The sequence below is a fragment of the Anastrepha obliqua genome, chromosome 1, assembly GCF_027943255.1.
Source record: "Anastrepha obliqua isolate idAnaObli1 chromosome 1, idAnaObli1_1.0, whole genome shotgun sequence".
Classification (NCBI taxonomy): Eukaryota; Metazoa; Arthropoda; class Insecta; order Diptera; family Tephritidae; genus Anastrepha; species Anastrepha obliqua.
In genome coordinates this window covers 39870265-39894894 of record NC_072892.1, presented here as the reverse complement: position 1 = coordinate 39894894, position 24630 = coordinate 39870265, and the positions used below count along the sequence as shown (strand labels likewise).

Below are 24630 nucleotides of genomic sequence, written 5' to 3'. Positions count from 1 at the left end.
TTCATATCTATATCGGACTTAACTGTAACAGAACTTATGGCAGAACTAATTACAGTATTGCCGATCACGGCGGTTTTTTGGATTCCGGTTTCACCTCAAGCCTGTGAAAATATTTTTCAGTGCAAAACGGCATACGAGTAGAGATAATGCAACATCATTTGTGACCAAATCGAAAGGATTTCACACATTTCAGACCAGAATGTTAAGGTCCAAAATATTTGAGGATTCACGATGAACTAGCTTCGTATGCTGGCTGTATAGAATCGACTTCATATCAAGAGATCCAAGAATTTAGACTTGCAGTCACTCACCTCTTTCTAAAATTAGTTTATTTGCAGGCTGGACTATAATAAGAAGTAAACTTAAAAAAAATTTACAAACAAACTTTAGAATTTTGAGATTCATTCATTGTAGAGAATTATTTTTAGCGTTTTTAAGGTAAAATATCCTCGGTTCTTGTTAATATTTGTATAAACTTTTTCTACCTTACAACTGTAGGTCCATCATTTGTGGAAAAATATCAAGACGCAGACCACAAATATTTTATTAAAATATAACTTAAAAAGAAAAGTTTAAATAAACTATACTTTTTTAGAAACGAATATATTAAAATATAAAAAAGGCCGAAGACAAATTTCATTTATTTGCCTACCAAATTTTCAACATTGAATAAATCTCAAATTATGAAAATTGTTTTGAAATTTTTTCAGTTTACTTTTTATTATACTTAACCCTACAAATAAACCAGTTTTTAGTAAAATTTACGATACTGCCCCTACTGTGAATATTTTGCTATTATTTGGCAATCGCGAATTTCAACTGAATTTCAAACTCGGTAGATAGTAACTACAAGGTAGCACAAAATTAATCAGCCTTTCGGAAGATTTATAATTTTTGCAAATCGCGTCCTACATCAATCATATTTGACACTTATGAACTAAACAACTGCAGTATACAAACTGACAAGCAATGGAGCGAGTATAGGTCAAAATATAATACATATTTCCATCATACAAAATAATTTTTTATATAGTAAAACAGTTCCTCAAAAACAGAATTGGATGATTAATTTTGCGCCATCCTTTATTAAGATTCACTTTCTCAAAATCTGATTATACTGTCTTTAATCGGTGGTAACTTAACCGAGTGATGGCTTAAAATAAAAATTGAATTTTCATCAAGGTCTCGTTAGCTGACATCGGATTAATTAGATCAGTGTGAGAATTTTAGGAATGAACTCGTTATGAATACACGAAAACTAAACTATTTAAAAATTTAGTTTTAAAGTTTAAGTAAAAATGAAATTTAAAATTTAAGTTTTAATTATTATTTTTAGAAGTTAAATATTAGATAAATGCTCGCTAACCAGGCATTAACAATTATAATCTGAAATGGAAAAGATGACCCAAATTAACTCGATTTCCAAAGTTTTTAAAAAAATGAAAAAAAAAATGGAGGAAATATCTTCGGCGTTAATCTGTGGGAAGAAAATTGTCGTAGATGATATACATACACAAAAACTAAGTCACCGAGTTAATTCTGCTCTAAAATATCATTTTCCTCAATCGCGTTTTAAGCGACGACCAAATATGAGCGGAGTCGAACCTACAGTTGTTTTAAGCAAAACTACAAAGTGTGTTCCAAATTAAACAAAATTTTGAAAAAATAGTTTTTTAGCTTAGATTACTTATTTTGTTCACAATAATTAACTTTCGACACTGCACATCGGTTTTAACGATTTAACGGCCTGCCTGGTAAAAAATTTTCAAAACGAGGATTTAAGGGCATAAGCAGCATTGCAAATATTGTAAAAAATGTGTCTATGTCAAAACTTTTTTTGCTCACTGTATGTTCACAATTTACCCATCTGGCTTCCATCACTTCTTAAATATTACTCTACAGCGCTCAACTCTCAACAATTGGCATAGCAGGATCAGCGACTGCTAAACATTTACTCAATTTGTGTCTGAAAAATTTCGTGAGACTGTGTGCGCCAAGTGGTATTGGCTTAAAACTAGTTCAAAAAATGCAAACTTATTTTCTCAATCGCTGCCACTTACATACTTGATTTACCGTGGAGTAAAAGCACAAATACATACGCGCATGTAGCTCAAACAAACAGTCTGCGAAGACGAAAGTTCAACGACGCATGTGAAAGTTTAAGCAATTCGGTTGAGTCAACAAAACATTGAAGGCACATAAAGTATTTAATAAGCAGACAGAGCTTCGCTCAAACCCTGCAGGGAAATCGGCTAGTACCAAACTGCCTCGCTTTATGTTAACTCCACATCAAGACTCGTCCTTCTAGTTCCTTCTACTTTCAAATGGTGAACTTCATGGCGCGTTGTCCTAGTAATAAATTCGACTGATGCAATCTAGTACGCGCTGCATTTCTTTCTCAATAGTTCCAAAGTAGAGTAGAGCTTAACAAATTAGAGGTATATCCATGAGTTATAAGACTGAGTTGGGGTCGGTAGGGTAGAACATTGGCTTACCATTCAGATGGTTCTATGTACGACTCTTTTATTTATTTATATTTTTTATTATTTTACTGTAAACTACACAATAAATCATTCCCTTTATACTTTTAAACACCACCGACCAACAACTTACTCAGAAAGTATAGTCGATGATACCTGAGTAGTCTTGTGTGAGAAGGGCGGTTTCTTACGTAACTGCTTTGATGCTGTTAAACTCTGAGAACGGGTGTAGCTAGTTCACATTTCTCGTTTGTTCACGTTTTCCCTACAGGGAAATGTCCAGTTTATCTACAGACGTACCAATCTTTCGCCCAACTTATTTGGCAAGCCAATCAGGACAATCACTCGTTCAACACATACTCATACACATACACACAAAAATAAACACATGTAGACAAACAAACAGTTACACCAATAAGCAATAAAAAATCAGCAGTAATTCTTATTCTACCGAGTGTTGGCAAAAAAAAAAAACAAAAAACATTACCAAGGCAGGAAATTTACCAAAGAGTGTAAAAAGGAAAAAGTCAGAGGCCAACTTGGGTGCAGTGACTGTGTTTAATTTGCGGCCTTACTAATGTGATTGACTCTGCGTTCAAGCAGAAATGCCAGCCACACAAATGCAGAGCTCTTAAGCACTCTTGACCACAAACTTATAGGAGAAAAAAAAATAAAATAAATGGGAACGGAATATTAAACGCATGAATTGAATTCGATCGAATTAAGATGAGCTTTGGGTCAGCATACCCTTATACTCGCACATGTACTTATATGTGGGCACCTACATACGTGCTTGTTTAAGTAGTCGTACATATTTCTATTAATGCTATTATCCTATCAGTTTCTGAGTAGGTAAAATGGAATACCTTGAAGAACTTAGAGTAAGATTGCTTTTATTGCTTTTTTATTGCTTTGCTTTGAATTTTTCGGTTCTATGTAGTAGTAATATGTATTTATTTTTCAGAAATTAAATAAACATTTTTATAATTATTTTTGCTTATAATATAAATATACATAAATATGTGTTCATAAGACATGACAATTTGTCGACTGTCATTTTCCTCATATAAATATAAATAGAGTAATCATGTGCCGGTCTTGCTTGGAGGAGGTGCATAACACTGAGCACCTTCCCTGTGAGTGTCCTGCCTTTGCTAGAGCAATATTCGTTCTCTTAAACTGGAAGATATTTGCAGATTTGCCAAAGAATCTGGAAAATTCTCACAGGACCTTTGTCTCTGTCTCTATTCTTTCCTATCTCTTACTCTGATACTTTTCTTCTTTCCACGTTGGTAATTTACCCTCTTTCCAGAGCTCTAAATACAATGGGCTTTTTAGACTGAGTATTTTAGGAGCCACAAAATCTCTTTGTACTCCTTGGCTCGACCTATTCAAATTTCAATTTTAAATCAAATTAGTCAAACTCCGCTATCAAATAATTTATATTGCCTAAAGCCGAATACACAAACAAGGGCATCTCTAATAAAATGCTTTACATTTTCTCCTTCGTTAAGGTTGCAGACGCAGCAAATTTTTGACACGCTCCCGAATTTATTGGCATTTAACATAAGCTGACGAAAGACTTTTGGAGATCAAACTAGGGACAAAAGACAGCCGCTCCCACTCCTTCCGTCATTTTGGATTCATCTGTAAACAAATTGTATGCGTAGCGATTGGATTCTAAGCCCTTCTGCCAGTCATTCCGTTTTATTACAAAATCAGGCCTCTTGCCAAAGTTTACTTGTGGATTAACGTAGTCTGACTTTCTGTTTATGTTCTGCATGTTACTGTGACCAAAACGCCTTTGTGAAAATGTCCACACATCCTCAATCTTAGTTCAAATCCTTTGGCTGAGTTTTTTACTACTAATTTGTTTTGATTTTATTTGATTTAATATTATATATTATGTTATACTATGTTATTACTGCTAAGAACCAAGTTGCCCAATTCTTGCATACGATTTCTACATAGAAACACTTCTCGGCAGCGCCACCTAGCGAATGCAAACAAATGGAAACTCCTTCTCAGACTTGCTCCAAAAAATTCATCTAAATTTCCATCAAATCGGATGATTAGTTAAGGAGTGTATAAACTACAAAAAAATAAGCAAACTTTCGGATTGCTGTATATGAAAAGATAATCTCCATTTCCTGTTTTGTTTACTTTATTTAACTCTCTTATCATTTTATTTCATTGCAGCAAGCCGATTTGGGAATCATTTAAGTAACAAACGACCGTCCTCATTGCATGTAACCACAGCTAATGCCGGCAAATTGATACCGACAATTGTGACGTCACAAAAAAAACCACAACACCACCAACAAAAACAGAAAAATCAACACAAACAAATGACAGCGAAACGTAAAAATTCAAATTCTAATGAGATCAACAACACCAGCAGCGCGAACACTGCAGCGACAGAAGCGCCACCTGCCAACACGAGGACGACAACAACAACAGCGCCAGCAACGGCTGTCGGCACCGTGACGTCAGCAAACAGCGGCACGATCGCTGCCAATAATGGACCCTCACCGCCGGCAATAGCGCCAACGAGGCGAGAACCAAACATCAGCACCAGCAGCAGCAAAGATGATAATGAGACTGATGTGATCGGCGAGCTAGTGGGACATTTCGGCAAGTGGCAATGCCTGATGACAATGTTATTGTCATTATTTCAAGTGCCCAACACATTTCACATATCGTCGCCAGTGTATCAGGTGAGTCACGGCGCGTAATCAAATTTTTTTGTTACTCATACGCTGAGGGGAACGAAATTTATATTAAAGTCGCTTGGGTCGCCTGTTTGGGGAAATTGAAACTAAATTCAAATTAAATTATGCTTTTCTACAAAAACGAAACATACAACACGTCATTGCTCACTCTCTTGCTTCGCTTCAGGCGATCAACAAAAATTTCTGGTGCAGTCGACCGCCACATTTGCAGAATTTGTCGGTGGATGTGTGGCGCAATCTGAGTGATTCACAGGACAATTGCTTTCAGGCGAACATCGACTGGAGTCACGTGCGAAACGATAGCATAGAGATGCAGGTAAATCTACAAGCAGCCAGCGCCATATTGTTGGAACAAAAACAAACACACACCTTCAACATGCGCTGAGCAGCTGCAGCAAATTGCCGCAATTACTGCTGCTACTCTTTGTCCATGTCTAGGTGTATGTGTGTTTACGTTGCATTCTGGCTTATGTGCACTCGAATGTGAAATTCTTACTAATTCGCAATTCCATGTCTGTTCTTGCTTTATCTTCCTTCCGCTTGCCCTCTTCGCTGCTTCACTCCTAACTGTGTGACGATGTGTGGCTCTATCACCTCTACTCTCACACATACACCAGCCAGCGTTGCAACAACTTAACCGGCAGCAACAGCAACAGCAGCCACATGGCAGTTTGCCACATGAGCCCTCAGCGGTGTCTGCATTTCAACACTATCTTATCTCACCGCTGGCCGTCGTCCAAAATGCCACACGCATCCCCTGCTCGGCTTGGGAATATGACAACGATGACAATTTGGGCAACACATGGACTTCACAGTGGGATTTGGTGTGCGACAAGGAGTACTTTAAGAATGTGGCAGAAATGTTCTTTCTATTGGGTGTGGCAACAGGTGGCATTTTATCGGGCTATTTGTCGGACAAATTTGGCCGCAAAAAGATGCTCTTCATATCTGCCGTGCTACAAACGATTTTTGGTAAGTTAAGTGTAAAAAAAAGAAAAGCAAATTAAAAATTTAAACTATGATTTCTTGAGTTCAATATCTAGGTAACTAACGGCAGTTTGTTAGCCAAACTAATTTTTTTTAAATACTTTACTGTGTAGGAACATCGACTTTTAGAAACATCGGTTTTTTTTTTGTTTTTGAAAATACCGCCGCTTTTTATCCGCTTCACGGTAACTGAGCACTACCACTCTTGGCCCTACCTATATTTCCCTTCGTTCTATCTATATACCCTTTCGCTGTCAAAACTGTTACGTGCTCACCCAATTCATTTGTGTAACTGTTCAACTCATTCCATTGTTTATTGTTAGCAAATGAAAGCAAAGTTCCACCGACATTTTTTTACTTTTTCTTAAAACAGTAAGTTCCTGCATATTAGATTTTGACTAGTGATCGGGTGATAAGTTGAACACAAGTGTAAAGTTGAAATTGTTAACCTATTAATTATAAAGAATTTGTAACCAAAAGTTTAATAAATTTACAGGTTTTGTGAATTTCTTACAGTACTTAAAGCACGAGTTTTCACTTCATACCCGACGTCACACTATTCAAATAGGTAAAATATGCTAAGAATAATTCAATTGAATAGACTCAGCGAGTAGTCCAACATAACGAGACAACGATCCCAAATTCTATCTGTTCTATCACCAGAATCGCCATTGTTTGGTCGTCGTTGATAACGTTAGGTCTCTTCCTTTCGTTGCTTGCTCTAGGGTTCCGTAAGGTAGTATTCTGGCTCCGCTTCTTTTTTGTTCTGGTTATCAACGATATTTATGCCTGCTTTTCGTCAGCAAGATTCCTGCTTTATGCAGACGACGTTAAGATTTATTCAACGATTACTAGCTCCTTCGACTCTGAATTGATGCAAATTGATTTAGATAATGTACTAATAATCGTACTTGGCTCAACATAAATAAGTGCTTCCAAATTACCTTTTCCAAGCGTGCCACTCTTATTGGCTCCTCTCATCACATTTCGAGAACACCCCTGTCACATGTAAGTGATATTAAAGACTTGGGTGTATTATTTGATTCGAAATTTACTTTTACTAGTTATATAAATTTAATTATGGCCAAATCTTTCGCCATGCTTGCTTTTGTTAGGCATCATATCTCCGATTTCCCCGACCCTCATATGCTGAAGCTTTGTATACGGCGTTTGTCCGTTCCAAACTGGAGTATGCATCTTTCATTATCCGTATTATTCGTGCTGCTAGAATTGAACGAATCTAGAAAGTATTCTTAAATTTCGCGTTGCGTAATTTACGCTTATCGGATCCTATCCCTACATATGAAGCGCGATGCTTATTGATCAACTTAAAATCATTGCAAAGCAGGAGAATAATCCTATCTTTATCTTTCATTTTCGACTTCATCCTGCTAACTGTCCGATGCTTCTTGAGAGGATTGTCATTAATATTCCGCCCAGAGCTCTGCGTAGGTCGGAGTTCTTCTATGTAGGTCTTTCAAAATCCCTTTATGCTCAGAATGCTTCTATTTCTAGAACCTTAATTGAGTTTAATAAAATCTCTAAATTTGTTGAGATAGATTTTTAATTTTTTTTTTTTTTGAATTGTACTTTCTTTATTTTATTGTCTATTAACCTTAAAATATGTCCACTTAGCCTATAAGAAGCTATTATATTCATTGGATTTTTAAATAAGTTAATAAATAAATATCTAGGATGACTGTTCAGGCTGGGCCATTTGCTGTTCTTTTTTTAATTACATGCTATTTGAGCACTGAGCACGATTTTGTGCCGAAAAATGTGACAAAAACCTCGTTTCATTTTGTTCGTTCATATGTCACCCAACCTATTTAGGAACGAAGTTTATTTATTTGTTTGAATCTACACAGAGATGTCTTACATCTTGAAATTGCTTAAATTTTGCAAAAAGATTAAATTTACATTTCTCGTGTGGACTCCATGACCAATGTCTGAGGAATTTTGAAGTTACTAGTACTTTGGAGAAAATGAAATTAATATGATTGGAGAATGATAGCTTAACGTCAAAAATTACACCTAGATCTTTAATTTCGTATCGGCAATATAGTACACAGTAGTTCAGTTTATATTTAAATAAACAAACGTTTGACTTCCTGGGAAATGTCAACACAATAAATTTCTTTATATTGAGATCTAAATAATTGTTGGTTGTGCACCTTTGTTTTTGTAGTCAGATGGTTTGCATACCTCAAGGAGGAGTTTTACATCATCTGCATGCATTAAGCAGTTGATGCAGTAAGTCATTTATAAAAATAATGAATAACAATGGGTCACTGTGAGTTCCTCGCGGAAGACTTGAATAAGCCTTCACTTAAGTTTTACAGACAATAGAACCGATTTTCACATATAATTTCCTACTGATTTGAAGGCTGGGGACGAATTCTAAGAGTTTTTCCTTGGTCCCTTAATGTTTGAGAAGTCTGTATATACTCGTATATGTTACAGGTTTCGGGTAGTTATTTTTCGTCATAGTTGGGTATGTTCACAATAAAAATGTTGCGTTATAAAATCTGCAAGTCAATATAGAGAAGGTTATCATTTACACAGAGTGACAATAAAATGTCTGCTTTTTTGTAAAATTCTTGAATTCAAAAAAATTGCGTGTCACAGCCCATTAAAAAATCGGCAGCATATTAATAACCATCTTGGCGATGCCAATCGATACAGTATTTTTTTTTGTGGCTAAAAATTAATACTATGCGAATAGCTCCAAAGTAATAGGTATATATGTATGTACCTGTAAGATGAAAGGGAAAATTTGCGATATTGAGCCAGACATATTCAATATAGTTTCGTCCTGCTAACTTAAGCAGGAGGATCTACACTGCAGGGCTAGTAGGCAGCTGAGTTATTTATACCCCTAAATCAATCGGAAACCCTATATTTTCATTTATAGCAAAACTTATTAAAAAATATTAACTTTTTGTTTAATTATTTTCAAAATAAACCGCAGATATATAATTGGGTTTTCCAATAACAGGTGTTAGATGTTAAACAGGAGAGATGATTAACGATTTTTTATGGCCGGAATTAGATGGTATTGATCTGGACAACGTTTATTTTCAACAAGACGACGCTACGTGACACACAAGCAACGAAACCATTGATATTTTACGGAAAAAGTTTCCGGACCGTGTTATCTCTCGAAGAGATGATCACAATTGGCCACGAGAACTTGTGATTTAACACCTTGTGACTTTTTTCTTTGGATCCACGTGAACGAGAAGGTCTACGCCAACAGCCCAGGTCGATTCAAGACCTCAAAGATGGAATTTGTGAGGTTGTCGAGGACATAGGGCAGCCACTTTGCAATTCGGTTATGGAAAATTGCATGAAAAGGATATTGTCCTGTAAGCGTGGTCGTGGTGGTCATTTGCCTGATGTTATTTTCCACTATTAACGGCATACCTTCCTCTTTATAATGAAATAAACATCCGATCATTTATATTAAAAAATAGCGTTTTTCTTTGAACATCAAAATGACACCTCTTATTGGAAAACCCTATAGAAACATGTTTATAAAAGAAAAAAAATTTCATATGAATAGCCCTTACTTGCATCCTTAGACCAGCCCCACGGATCAAAATTTCTGATAACTCAAAAAAGTGTGTAAAGTCACAAAATATTTTTGGGCGCATAGAAATTAAGGATGGATAAGAGGTCCATAAGACTTCGGCTGCAATAAATAACATTTTTCTCCTATAGTTGAGAGCACGAAATGTTACTGCTAAGAACATATCATATCTATCTATTTCGTAAAAAGTTTGTTATACTATACATATCTATACATAGAGGCACGATGATCAATGGTGACTGTTTAGTGATAATAACAACATAGCCAGTATCTGCTAGGCTATGTCAAAATCAAGATAAATGGCTCCGATTTATCACTATTAATTTCGTATTTTCAGAATTCAATGGCCTATAAAACTACATACCCAGACAATATTTTATATTGTCTTATTCGGGCGCCGTAGCCGAATGGGTTGGTACGTGACTACCATTCGGAATTCGCAGAGAGAACGTAGGTTCGAATCTCGGTGAAACACCAAAATTAAGAAAAACATTCTGGTAACAGCGGTCGCCCCTCGGAAGGCAATGACAAACCTCCGAGTGTATTTCTGCCATAAAAAAGCTCCTCATAAAAAATATCTGCACTTCGGAGTCGGCTTGAAACTGTAGGTCCCTCCATTTGTGGAACAACATCAAGACGCACACCACAAATAGGAGGAGAAGATCTGCCAAGCACCCAAAAAGGGTGTAAGCGCCAATTATATATATATATATATATATATATATATATATATATAATATATATATAAAATATGAAGTTCAAAATTTTGTAATGGGGTTTATATGAAAAAAGCGGTACGCATTAGTGGCGTTTAGGGCAAGTCAAGCGTAGCTAGGTGAATCAAATAATAATTTTAAATTTGTTTAATCGTATTTTATCCTAAAAAATTAAATTTTTGTTTCTAAATACTAAAAGCAGGCGACTAATGTTACTTGCAAACCTCAAACCTCTTGCCACATTTAATGAATTTCAAAAGATTCGGTTGACTCTGTCCCTGAGTTATGTTCACACGGACGGCGGCTGTCGATTGCGGCTTATTGACATAGATCTGAGACAAGAAAAAGTCTAGCAGTTACCTCTGCGAGAGATAATCGCACCCGCAAATCATTCATAATATAGTTACATCATTTATACGAGCTGATTAGTCATGTAAGTTGAGTTAGCATCAGTGACGGATTTCATAGATCAACAGTGATCCGACTCAATTAGAAAACCCTCTACATAAACACATATGTATTCACTTCTGAGACTTGCAGGGGGAAATATTATATTTACCATAGAAGGACCTACCTTAATGGACATCTGTGTATGAAGGCATGAAACTAAGATTTAAGGTCAATCTTTTCATGTATAGCACCTGTGTACATTTATACACACACATAGGCACTTGAAGTCATTTGGACGATAATTACGAATGTCCCTTGTGAGTAGTGTCTGAGCACCGGCAGCAATGTTGCCAATTCAATCAACACAATCATGGATGAATGCGGCATTTAGAGTGTATGTCTGTAAGCTTCATACGTACATATCTACATACCTGGTTGCATGAGTAAATTGTTTCTTTGCTTGACATCCTAGCTGGATGGCATTGTAGCCGCTTTTGATTGTCAAGTTCATAGTCGTTGCCCATCAAAGGTAGCTACACTCAACAAGCGTCATTGAAGTGCTTGCATTGTTGTTGCTGCACATTTGTTCGATTGTCGTTTTGTTTTTCAATTGTTATTTTAACATTGCTGACTTTGATTGGTGGTAAATGTCAAAGCCAACTTTAAGTGCAAAATGTTGGAAATTTAATTGTATGCACAGTACCAAAAAACCACAAAAATGCAAGGATATTCTGAATGAATTTGTATTGTTGTATGGCACTGGAGAAGGACAAATAGTTGTTAATTAAAGTAAATAGAAATTTTCAAAGTTGTTTTAATATTTTTCTGCAGAATTATAAACATCATTTTACACTTTGTATGAAACCTCTACAGGATCTGTTTAACTTGTAACACAAACCAATCAAGTGGACCCAAAGAAAAGAAGAGGACTTTTTACCGTAAATGATGTTCTCATAGATATGCCTAAAACTCTTCCAAATATAGACTTGTCAACTTGTAAAACTTGTATGTATGTATCACAATATAAATATGAGTATTACGGTAAGATGTCTTTGGTAGTATAATCCGTGAAATACTCTCTCGTACTCTTCAGGTACTGACTATAAGTGGAGTAGCCTCCTGGGCCCATCAAAACACACCCATTTAAAGACGGATTATTAACAGACAAATGTAAGCAGGCATCGAGAAACAATTAGCTCTTTAAAAAAATATCTCTCTATTTATGTCGTAATCAGAAGCCAAGGCAAGAAGCGCGGCTTATCTCAGAACAAACCCACTAATTCAGAATAAATCTTGACATAAGAAACATGTACTATATGTGTCATATCTTCGCATGCCTACTCTATCCAACTGTTCTAGCACGTCTCCCTCTCAAGCCCGATTTTTTCGATCCAGTACGAGATGATTCCAATAACAACATTTAGTGGAGCAAAGCTCTATGCAAGGCTTGGGAAGGCCCATATAGCAACAGCAACAACCGATACAGTTTGACGAAAGCTTGTCATGATAAGATAATCAACATGATACTCGAAAGTAAATAAACAGAGAACTCAGTCCTCTTTTTCCCTGTCGCCTATATCAAGCAGTATCGAATCAACAGTGAAGAAGCTTAACTTTCTTCTACACTTTTTTGGTAGTAGACCAAATGGTTTCTCTATGATTTCTTAGAAACTAATTAACCGAAATTAAGAAAAACATTTTTCTAAAAGCGATCGCCCCTCGACAGGCAATGGCAAACCTCCGAGTGTATTTCTGCCACGAAAAAGCTCCTCATAAAATTATATGCCGTTCGGAGTCGGCTTAAAACTGTAGGTCCATCCATTTGTGGACCAACATCAGGACACAAATAAGAGGAGGAGCTCGGCCAAACACCCAAAAAGTGTGTACGCACCAATTATATATATATAATAAACCGAAAATCTCTCAGAACTTTCAGTGACTCCTCTGTGACATTTCTTCTTATATTACCAAAACTCAGTATCTATGAAGATATAACATTATATTCAACCGTAACTCACAACACTGCTGGAGAATGCTCATGTAAAGTACTTCACCTTCAGAACTCCGAGAGACTTAAGTTTTAGTAGAAATCTCTTTAGGATGGCCCGATATTCAAGTTTTAGTAGTGACAGAAAACCATAAAAATGCTGCCTCAGCAACCAACCTTCTACCAGTCCAACCATTAGCTAAACCAGAGCTCCTGCATCTTATACCAAAAGAGTCTTCTCTCAATGTAACCAGAACGCCAGATTTTGGTTAGTAAAAAATTTTATCTGTCAAGGCTTGAAGATTTTATGCTAGGCAGAGAAATGCTCCGTCGATCAATTACTTCCCTTTTGTTCTGTACTAGAAGCATTACACTATCCTTCTCAACTGAGGTGGGGTGCTTCAAGGAAATTAAAGATTTTGAAAAGTTTGCTGTCAAGCTTGTTTGTCACTTTTACAAACAAATATCTATACAAACCTGATATACTCAAAGTTTTTTATGACACGAAGTAATTATGGTAAGCCGAATTTGGTGGTAAAAGTATTGGCCCTCATATCACATTTTTTCAATGAAAGCAATAAAATGCACCCTTGGCTACTTTTGAAAAATTCTATAACCCAGGTCTTGTTAAAATCACTTCTAAAATAAATCAAAGTTTCGGCCTGTTTTCGTGTTTGTCATCAAACGCTTACAGTATTAGGCAAATAGATTATTTTTTGTGGTTTCATCCCCATTTATTTCAGAAACTCAAAACAACTTAAAGCCCTTTTCAGAAAACTTAAGTACCGAAAGATTGATATCTTTTATCATATTTGCATATTAAGGTCTTCAAAAATTTGAAAGTGATTCAAAATGATTGGTGAGTTACAGGTTTTTTTTTTTTTTGTTTTCCTAGCATCTTGAGCATTTTCTCCATATAAAGACTTTCTCAATTTTTTTTAATTATATGAAAAAAAAAATGCGCTACACTGACAGATAAAAAAACTATCAAAAATCAACGCAAATTTTGAGCCTCTTCACACTCACACTTTATTATATTAAAATGTGAATAGACTATAAGACTACATATATAATTTTTTTTTTAATTCTAATTAAAAAAAATTTAATTTTTATCAAAATTTGCCGAATGTTTAAAAATCTTGTACCAATTTTGAAACTTTTATTTACTATAGAATAAAATATATTTTTATAAAAAATAAATTCAAATCAAAAAGTTAAATGAGAAGTATACAAAACTGGTCAAAAAATTACTTTATAAATTAAGTACAACTGTGTGCACGTAACTCGTATATGAAGCTTGTATATTTTTATTTAATTATCAATTTTATATTACAACTTTCTATGCTTTATTTCTCGTTTACTCTTACTCAGGTCTCGCCCTCTACTTTCCCGATTCGTTGGAAATGTTCCTACTGCTGCGCGCCCTGCTCGGCCTTGTCTCTGTGTCCGTGACTTATGCCGGCCTTATATTGGCCATTGAATATGTGGATGGCAAATGGCGCACCATAGCTGGCATGTACAATTTATTCCCACTGCCAATTTCGTACATGTTGATCGCAGGTATTGCCTATCTGACGCAGGACTATCAGAGGCTACAACTCTGCATTGGCATACCAGGCATATTCCTGTGTTTTCTATGGTAAGTTTAGTTGAATTGCGAGTAAAACAACTTAAAAAAATAAAAAAAAAAAATAAATTGCTATACATATATCTAGTAAAATTTAAGATGGTTCTATTAGGTTCGTACAGAACAAACTACTATAATTAGTTCACGCGGAATGGCTTGAAGTCTTTGAAGTCACAATATTAAATGTATTCGTATGGTTTAAGAAAAATCAAATGAGTATGATCAACTGTTTCTTTTTTTTCTAATGAATCTCTCACGCACACGTGATAGTAAAATCGAAAGTCAAAGAAGCGTACACATCAAAACGTCCCAAGAGCCTTTGCTTTTGTTATTTTCATGCGAGATATTGAAGATCACTTATGCAGGCATACGCCATTCGCTACTGTTATGTTAGCAGCTTGTGTTTTTTGGTGCGTGGGCGTAATCAAATTGAATATTTAAAATCCTGATCGTTAAATAATGCGAGCATGTGCCAACTAAAAAAACAAATAGCAAAAATGAATAACAAAAGTAAAAGCATTATCGAGTCACGTATAAAACACTAAAGAATTTTTTTTAGTATAATGCAGGCAGACACTAGTAATTTTATTGAGGTGCTAATTTGTGTTGGAATTTATTGCATCATTATAATTATTATGAGTAATTTGAAATTCTTTACTATAAAAAATTAATTAGCCGATTTTCAGTAAAAGCAGTAAAAAAAATATAATAAAAAAACAATAAAAAAAGTTAAGTAAAAGAAAATAAACCCAAATATAAAAACGAAAACGCGAAATAAAGTGAAATTAAACTAAATTAATAAAGTTAAAAAAAATTTTTAAATGAAACAAAATAAAATAGAGTTAAAACCAATTAATAATAATTAAATTATATAAGAAAACCCAGGAAAATAAATCTGAATAAAACTAAATATAACATTAAAAACGAACGTATCATTAACAAATTATATTAATTGAAAAAATAAAAAAATTAAATTAAATTTAAAATTGCAATGAAAATTCAAATAAAAATTAAAATTGAAACAAAAACTAAAAACTAAAAAAAAAATTAAAAAAAAAATTAAAACTAAAATTTAAATTAGATGAATAAACTTGAAAAAATGGCTAATTGAAATTAAAATTAAATAATGAAAATAATAAAAGTTAGAAATTGAATTATGTGAAAAAATTTAAAAAAATAAAACAAAATTAAGTTAAACGTAAAATAAAAATTAAATTTTTAATTAAATTAAACGAGAAAAGTTGAAAAAAATTACTTACAATTAAAACTAAACATAACACTAAAATAATTCCAATATAAAATATAATCTAATCTAAATATAAAATTAAAAATGGCAACATAAATTCAAATTATAAATAAATTAAAATTAATAGAAAAGAAATAAAATAACAAGAATAAAATTAATTAAATGGAAAAACTAAAAGAATGGAAAAAAATTAAACTAGAATTAGAGAGAAAGTTAAAGTAAATATAATTTAAATTAGGAGCAAAATTATCAGGTCAGTCCATAAGTTCGCGAGTATTTTACCCATAATTTCACTTTTGTACGATTTTTGCATATAAAAAATTATTCGCGGAATATAACGGAAATATTTATATTTTTTTTGATATACTGTGCATTCAAGAAGTGATTTTAATCGATAGAAGCACGTGTTGTTAAAAAGTAAAATGGAACCTTCGAACGCGTTTAAGAGGCATATTTTGGATTTTTCTTTATAAAAGTGGTAAAAATGCAACAACTGCTGCTGCAGAAATAAACACTGTTCACGGAGAGGATACCGTGAGTGTAAGGACTGCGCAAAAGTGGTTTTCAAAATTCCGAAGTGGTAACTGCGACGTGGAGGATGCCCCGCGCGCTGGTCGTCCTGAAGTCTTTAACTCCGACGCCTTGCTCGAACTCGTGGAAGCTGAGTCAAATTTCACAGTCGATATGATAGCTCAGAGGTTAAATTCATCGCATGGAATAGTTCACAGGCACCTGGTTCAGTTGGGAAAAGTTTTAAGGCTGGGAAAATGGGTGCCGCATAGATTTTCCGTCGCCAAACTTCAGCAGAGAGTGAATGTGTGTTCTCAGCTGCTGCAACGGCTTAAAAATGAAAGTGTTTTGAACCGTATCGTTACTGGTGATGAAAAATGGGTCCTTTACAATAACCCTGTTCGCAATGCCAATGGTTAGATAAAGATGAAATACCAGAACTGACCCCTAGAGATGGCCTTCACCCCAAGAAGATTCTCCTGCCTATTTGGTGGGATATGGCCGGTATTGTTTATTATGAACTTCTGGAACCAAACCAGACGATAACTGCTGATTACTATTCCCATTAGCTATCAAACCTGAATGAGGCACTTAACAAAAATCGACCGCCTTTAGTGAATAGACGCAAAGTTTTGTTCCACCATGACAAGGCAAGACCTCATGCCGCAAGGCAAACATTAGGCAAGCTGAACAAGCTCGGATGGGAGTTAATGCCGCATCCACCATACTCTCCGGATATTGCACCTTATGATTATCACCTTTTCGGTGGACTTCAATCCCATATGAGTAACAAGAACTACTCCCCAAAAGAAGCTATAAAAAGGGATATCGAAGCGTATTTTGGCTCCAAGGACAAACAATTTTTTGAGCAGGGAATTAAAAATTTGCCTAAACGTTGGGAAGACATTGTAAATAATGAAAGCAAATATATTATTGATTAATAAATACTTTAAACATCTTTTTTACTAATTTTAAAACCACTTTTAAAAACGCACGAACTTATGGACTGACCTGATTGAATGAAAACTAGAATTAAAATTAAAAGAAATCGAATGGAATGATAAAAATTCAAGGTAAAATGAAATTAAAACTTACAATTTAATAAAATAAATAGAAATAAATATGTGAAAAAAATTTAAATTACATAAATAACTCAGAAATAAATTACATTTAAACTAAATGAAAATAAATGAGTAGAAAAATAAATAAATTTAAAAATGAAATTACCATTAAAATTAAAATTTAAATTTAAAGTAAAATTAAAGTTACAATAAATATTAAATTAATTTAAATGCACGAAAAATAAAATAAGAGCAATGAAAGAAATAAAGCAAATAATATTAAAAATTAAATTTAAATTTAAATTTAAAGAAATGTAATGGAAAAGAAAGCAAGTAAAAGTAATGTAAAATAAAATTAGGTTTAAGGGGTCCTGCTAGCCTAGAGCTCGAAAATTTAAGTTATTTTCAGGAAATTTTTTTACAATAAAAAAAGGATAAACGATATTTAAATTTTTTAAGCTTTTTATTTAACTTCTTTTTCATACAAAAATGAAATTTTTTTTTTTAATTTTAATAGTTTAAAAAATAGCGCTGAAGTTGACACTTCTATTTATCTGAAACACAAAATCCAAAAAACAAATATTAATCAGTATGACTGTAGGCATGTTCCGTACCAAAATAAAAAAAAAATAAAATTTGACAAAATGGAGCGGTTTCGAATTTGGCACTCTAAAATCCGGGGTTTTTTCAGTTTTTAATCAACATTAATTTCAAATAATAATATGATTCTAGTACGGGCGATATCCATTGATGTTGTAAACAATCAGACAATTTCAGAGGATTCGGTTGAATAGTTTGTTTTTTTTTTTAACAACACCATGCCGAAAAAAAGTCGTTTAGAGATAAATGAGTTTAAAGTTTGAGGTAAAGGAGCGCATACAGTTACAGTATATTCTGAAGATACTATACTTTCGAAATATCGAAAGAACAAAAAATCGATTTTTTGACCATCGAGTCCCCTTAAATTGAAATCTAAATTATAATTAAAATTAATGGAAATAAAATGAAATAAAAAAAAAACAACTCAAATAAAAAAAAATCAAAATTACAAGAAAAAAGATGAAAATGAAATAAAATTAAGAAGTAAAATTTAAACTAAAATTAGAATTTTAGTAAAATTAAATAATTCATTTAATAATTATAATTAATAGAATGGAATAAAATTTAAGAAAAAGTAAACTAAATTAATTACCTTAAATGTAAAATTATAATTAAAATTAAAAGTATAATAAAATTGCACTAAATTAACAAAAAATTAAATAAGAAAAATAAGTACAGAAAATGTTAGCAGCTTTGGAAATCTCTATTACGTGGGAAAGTGGGGCGTGTTTGTTGACCGATTCCGACCGTTTCAAAAGTAAACAAAGTTTTAAGTAATTTGCTGGCCTTACTTCTGAAATATATCTATTTAATTTTTAAAATTACCGTTATATGGGTGAACGCATTAAGTACGCGCCCATATTCTAAAGATCTTGCTAAGCATGCGGATGTATCCATATTAATGTCATTGGACTGTTACGAGCAATCGTTATGTAGTCGCTGTGTACTACTGCAGTCGAGCATTTTATTAAAAAACATAGCAATTGAATTATACAAATTTATTTAGATTAACAATTAGTTCATTCTGAGTGAAAAGCGTTGGAAATGTTCACGAACTTTTCCTCTATACTTAAAGTTTTTACTAAAGTACAATATGAGAACAATATGCCACCAAGTGTACTCACTGGCGTTTGCTGTTTTTGTTAATTACTTGAGCTGCACGACTTTTTGATAAATTTTATTCAAAGAGAGTATTAGCAGCTGTAGTTTTCGACTCGTGAAGACAACGGGGACTTTAGAAGGGGCTGCATATAAACAAACCAAAAGGGTTTGGAATGGCGACTCGAAAACTTCCAGAACACAAAAAGATAGAAGCAGAGTATACAAATCTTTTAAATTACCACGGCGTGGAAACCTTAAATTTCATTCCAGAGAGCCAAACGATGAAAAGAGAATGCAGCTCAGTCATCATTGATTTTTGCCGCTAATACTTTGACTTTCAAGACAATTATGCAAGTTTGTCATTTCAAAAGATTTTATGGTGAAACACTCACTGAGCTTGATCAATTGATCACTTATTAAAATAGTTTTGCGCCAGTCGTTTTTTGTTTTCTATTTTCGAGCTAAGCTAACTATAATATTTTAGGAAACTCGCTTTCAATTATTCGATAGAGTTGTAGTTGTATTGCTCTCGAATGGTAAAAATGTAAATTTTAATAAAAACAAAATATATATTTTTATTGTTTTACAAAATAACTCCTTTAATTTTACACATTTCCAATTATCTTTTTTTCAGGTTTGTTGTACCCGAATCTCCGCGCTGGCTGTTGGTCAAAGGCCATATTGCCGAGGTGAAAATTATTGTGGAGCGCGCTGCTAAATTTAATGGTCGACAGCTGCCAGCCGACTTTGAGTCAATGCTCAAACCACCGACACAGGAAGAATCTTCACAGAATTGCATCAGCCTCTTCAAATCGGGTTACCTGCGTTGTGTGACGATTTGCTTTCTATGCATTTGGTTTACCATGAATTTGGTGTATTATGGCTTGATATTGAATATGAGTTCATTTGGCGGAAATGTTTATTTGAATTCGGTGAGTTAAAAATCATTCGCATACACTTCATATTTAAATACATATAATTTGACTAACAAAACTGATATTCAAAATTCGAATAAATTATAGTTAGGAAGTTTATGCACTACTCAAGTTTAATATGATGTTAGTTTTCGATGTTTTTTTTTGACGCTGAACTTGATTCTGGTATCAAAAATGGCCCATCATGTCACGGTTTTGAGAAAATTGTGTGTTTGTGATTTTTTCTCAAAAACCTAATGTAATTGATTATTTAACTTATACCGAAATTATAGCTTGACCTTTCACTGTAACAACCCCATATGCAAGTTTCAAAAAATAAACAACTTGAAATAGTAAAACGAGGTTAAAGGTTTGCCGGTCCTGTGATTACGATAGAAATGCAAATTATGAGCTAAACTCATAAAACTTACTAGGAATTTCTGAGGTCGCTGATTGCAAATTCAACTTGTGTTTTCAAAATAAGAAAAAAGCAAGTACACTTGTGTTATTTAAAGTATAGTTCCTTTTATAATACTAAATACGTAACCCAATGGGCTACACGTCGTATGCGCAATGTTAAGCTAAATAAACAATATAAATTTAACTTCTTTGTACCACTTTGCTTACCCAGGTTTTCGATAGTAATTATGTGCATATTTATGTTTCACGGTAGTGCTTGTCGTTTGCAACTACTTCCTTCAATCTATCGCGTAGCACATCAATACAAGAACTTCTCATAGTTTGAGGCGATGCATCAATCAAATCATAAGTGTGAAAATGCTGATTAGTCAGAGCAGGTGCCATCTATCGAAAGAAATAATAGTAGGAAGCTGCAGCATCTAATGGATACCGCAACTGAGGTAGCACTTATCATTGCGGTATTTCTAAGTATGTTTTCACCTTTTCTGCAACATGACACCGCTCGTTATTCTGCTAGACGATAACTTTGTAAGGATTTTGCTCCACTGGAGAATAAAGGAAACGGTGATGATGAGAACTTGGTCACTTTTCTAGTGCTTGGCGCAAATTTATTAATTTCATTCAATACCGGTTTCCATTGGTGTCATAACACGATTTTAATATTTCATAGTTCATAATATTTTCCACACAGAGTTGGCACCATCAAATACACTAAATGACTCCAAACACATTCGGTACAGCCATCGCCGTGGAAGCATGTTGGGCTTTCCCAATACTTCTTTGCATTTCCGTATTCCGCAATTGATCCATTTATGTTCCAGCGTAGAAACCCTTTCCATTTGCGTTTCTCATGCTCGCTTTTGTCTTTGAAGCTCGTGCGGTACCCACTGCTCCTGCTTTTGAATCATTCCAATGTCTTCAAGACGATTTGAAAAGAATTATTGAGTTACTCCGTATAATTCTGTGAATTATTTTTGCGTTTGACATAAGTCTTCACCAAATATGGCTACAGATTCCGAATCTTTCATCATTTTTCTCTTCCTTATCGGTCTTCGATATCAAATTCACCGCTCGTAAAGTATCCGTATCATTCACGACGTTATTTCACTAACTATAGTCTCACCGTTAATATGATACTTAGAGGCATTCGATGAGCCTTCGCAGCAGTTTTCTTCTATTTTTGTTTTCTTCGCTGTTAGAAGCAGAAAATCAAGACTTCAAGAAAATGGCAAGAATCTGAGTTTGATAAATCTGTCATCTACAAAGTGGTGTTATGGTTATATTCTTAGATACTCAAGCTTACTGTAAACATATACATATATATATGTAATTGGCGCTTATATCCTTTCTGGGTGTTTGGCCGAGCTCTTCCACCAATTTGTGACGTGGGTCTTGTTGCTGTTCCACAAATGGGTCCCTCCAGTTTTAAGCCGACTCCGAACGGTAGATATATTTTATGAAGACCTTTTTATTTTTCATTTATATATACATATATATAGTATTAGATCTATACATTTCGACCAAGGTTGACCACTGCAGTCATCTATCGAAAAACCGCGGACGCATGACCTCATGAAAATATTACAACTACAAGACACATAAGATGCGATATGAAATATAAATAAATTTGTTACTTTGGCGAACTAAGGTAAGCCGGAGGCACGTGTTGGCACATCTAATTGAAGCTGCATATACTATATGTGTATAGTTTATGTTCGTATGTTTATAAGCATTAAAAATTCATTTCCTTAACTCATGTTGACAGGTCATAATCTGAATAATTGAATTCAGTAGACAAGAAAACCTACGAAAACAAGTATTTTGTTCACACATTTACATACATAGGTATACAACTATATCAGCATGTTTTCCCACCGTTGCCATACACAACCAACGTATGGACGCTGCCAACTTGACGTAAACACAACTAATGGGAAGAACTCTAAAATTATTTTACATATCTCCTTTGATAAGAAGGCTTTTACCACTTAGCAGATTTTACTTTTAGATAAATAAAAAATAAATTTTCATCATCAAATCATGAAAAAATGTAATAGTATTACTTAGTTAAAGTTAGAATCCAGAAAATTTCTTCATAACAGATGCAAAATGTTTAGTTGTATGATATGTATGTATATGTACTGATACGAAAGATACAGCAGGCTTTAAGAAGAAGTACAGATTTTTCAATTTTAAGTCTATGAAAGTATAAACCTGCTCTGATTGCACATTCCATTTTGGAGTCATCTGTATAGACCGTAGTGTCGAAGTTGTTAAGTGAGAATCCCTTACTCCATTCCATTCGAGCTGGAATAAGAGTGGCAAAGTTTCTATTAAATGTTACCATCAGGATGATATAATCAGTCCTTTCCGAGGTATACTGGGTTTGTCGCAGTAATAGACTGGCATGGCCATAAGTTTTTTCTTTCCACCGACCCGCTTCATTTAACCTAAATCTGCTCATGGTTGCCATCTTCTTGATATGTAGATCTACTGGAATAACGGGTGTCAGTGCGTTAAGAGCCTCCCTAAGGCATGGTCTGATTGCACCGACTGTTATTATACAGGCTGATCTTTGTATTCTGCCAAGTAATTTGATGCTCACTAGCGCTTTCCACCAAATCAAGGAGGCATACGATAAAATTGAAGACCCCATCTCCTTCCTAGCATATAAAGCGATTTCTGCCTACTTTACCCACTCTTCAATGTTTAATTTCCAGCTAAGTTTACTTTTGGTAAAAATTGGTACCTTATATTTGGTTGTAGATAGCATAAGTTCTGTTCTACGAGCGTTTAAACTTAGGCCAAGAGTTAAGCGCGCCTAGCGCCTTTTGAAGGATCCCACTAACCATATTGAGACACAGTCTTGATGCTATTAGCACCACATCATCAGCGTGCGTAACCACTTTTACCCCACCTCCATTGAATTTTATTAAGACTTTACTAATCACACATAACCAAAGAAGTGGAGATAATACTCCCACCTGTGGAGTACCCTTGTGGACCCTTTTAGTTACTCATACAATTGCCACCCCTAAGTCTAGTAACGCCCGTTGGATAGCATCAGTGCTAACGTAATTAAATGCGCCTTCTATGTCTAGAAAAGCTGTCATGGTATACTGTTTGTTTACTAGAGACCCCTCTATTGTTCGGATTACCTCATGTAGCCCTGCCGTCGTAGATTTGCCTTTGAGGTAAGCGTGTTGTGCAATTGATATACTATACTAGGCTCTCCAGCGAGCTTTTAATGTATATGGGTAAGAGTCGTTCGAAAGTTTTTAAAAGGAAGAACGAAAGGCTAATTGACCTAAAATCCTTCGCTGATTCATGCCCCATTCTACCTATCTTTGGTATGAATACTTATATATATTTTAATATTTGATGCATAACACATACCATTTGTTGAGGACCTGACCGAGTTGTTGCTCCAAATTATTTTTGATATTGTTCTGCGAATGGAACGACTTACAGTTATATGCCGCTTCCGAAATTTCATTTTAATTTCGCAGCCTTGCACACCCATTTCTTCTCGGCGAAATAGCTCCCTCTTCTCAAGCAAGCAATCCGGATTGGCACAAGATTCACTTTCTGAATCTTAGCGAGGAGGAGCGTAGCTTTCGTAAAACGAAGAAGGTTGAATTCGCTTATATTGGAATCGTGTACGTTATCTTATGGAGGGCTGGGTACTCACGAATGTAAAGGAATGAAGTCTCATCAACGCATATTGTTTATTAAGTCAAATCTCTAGCTTGAATTTTTTGAAGTACCAGTTCAAAGCAATAAATTCCTGATAAGAGTATCAAAAGCCTACAAATCACATTTGCATACAGCCAGCAAAAGTTTAATTGCCTCAACAGTTGGTTTTATGTTATCGAAACGACCCGGGTTTATATACGGCCAGGAGCGCTCCCTAAGCATGGGTAATGGATAATTTGTATGCTACCACAACAAAAAAAATTACTGCCAGCCAGTGTTAACTATATTTGAACATGCTGAACAGGCCTTGATAGCTGCTTTGCTATTCAACAGTATTCCCTCTTTGTAGCACCAACGGCTTCTGACCTTTAAAAATCAATTATTAGCTATAAAACCATGATGCTACGCAAAAACTGAGAATGCAAGATTAAATTTTGATTGCATTAAATTTTGCATTTAAATCGATTCAATAGTGCGAAAATCTTAAACAACAATGACACTCTAAATAAGACCAAAATTTTATGAGTGGCAAGAATGCATGAGAAGAGATCGCGGGACCATTAACATAGAA

At 34.4% G+C, this 24630-nt stretch overlaps 1 protein-coding gene across 1 annotated transcript in view; it reads left to right on the top strand.

Moving 5' to 3' along the window:
• Nucleotides 1-4686: 4686 nt before the first annotated feature.
• LOC129235660 (organic cation transporter protein) overlaps nt 4687-24630 on the top strand; it is a 30389-nt gene continuing 10445 nt past the window's right edge. The window contains exons 1-5 of the mRNA XM_054869619.1: nt 4687-5197; nt 5379-5528; nt 5830-6184; nt 14256-14523; nt 19664-19961. Coding sequence (XP_054725594.1) covers nt 4829-5197; nt 5379-5528; nt 5830-6184; nt 14256-14523; nt 19664-19961 — 1440 coding nt within the window. The 5' untranslated portion in view covers nt 4687-4828. The remainder of the gene's footprint in view (nt 5198-5378; nt 5529-5829; nt 6185-14255; nt 14524-19663; nt 19962-24630) is intronic.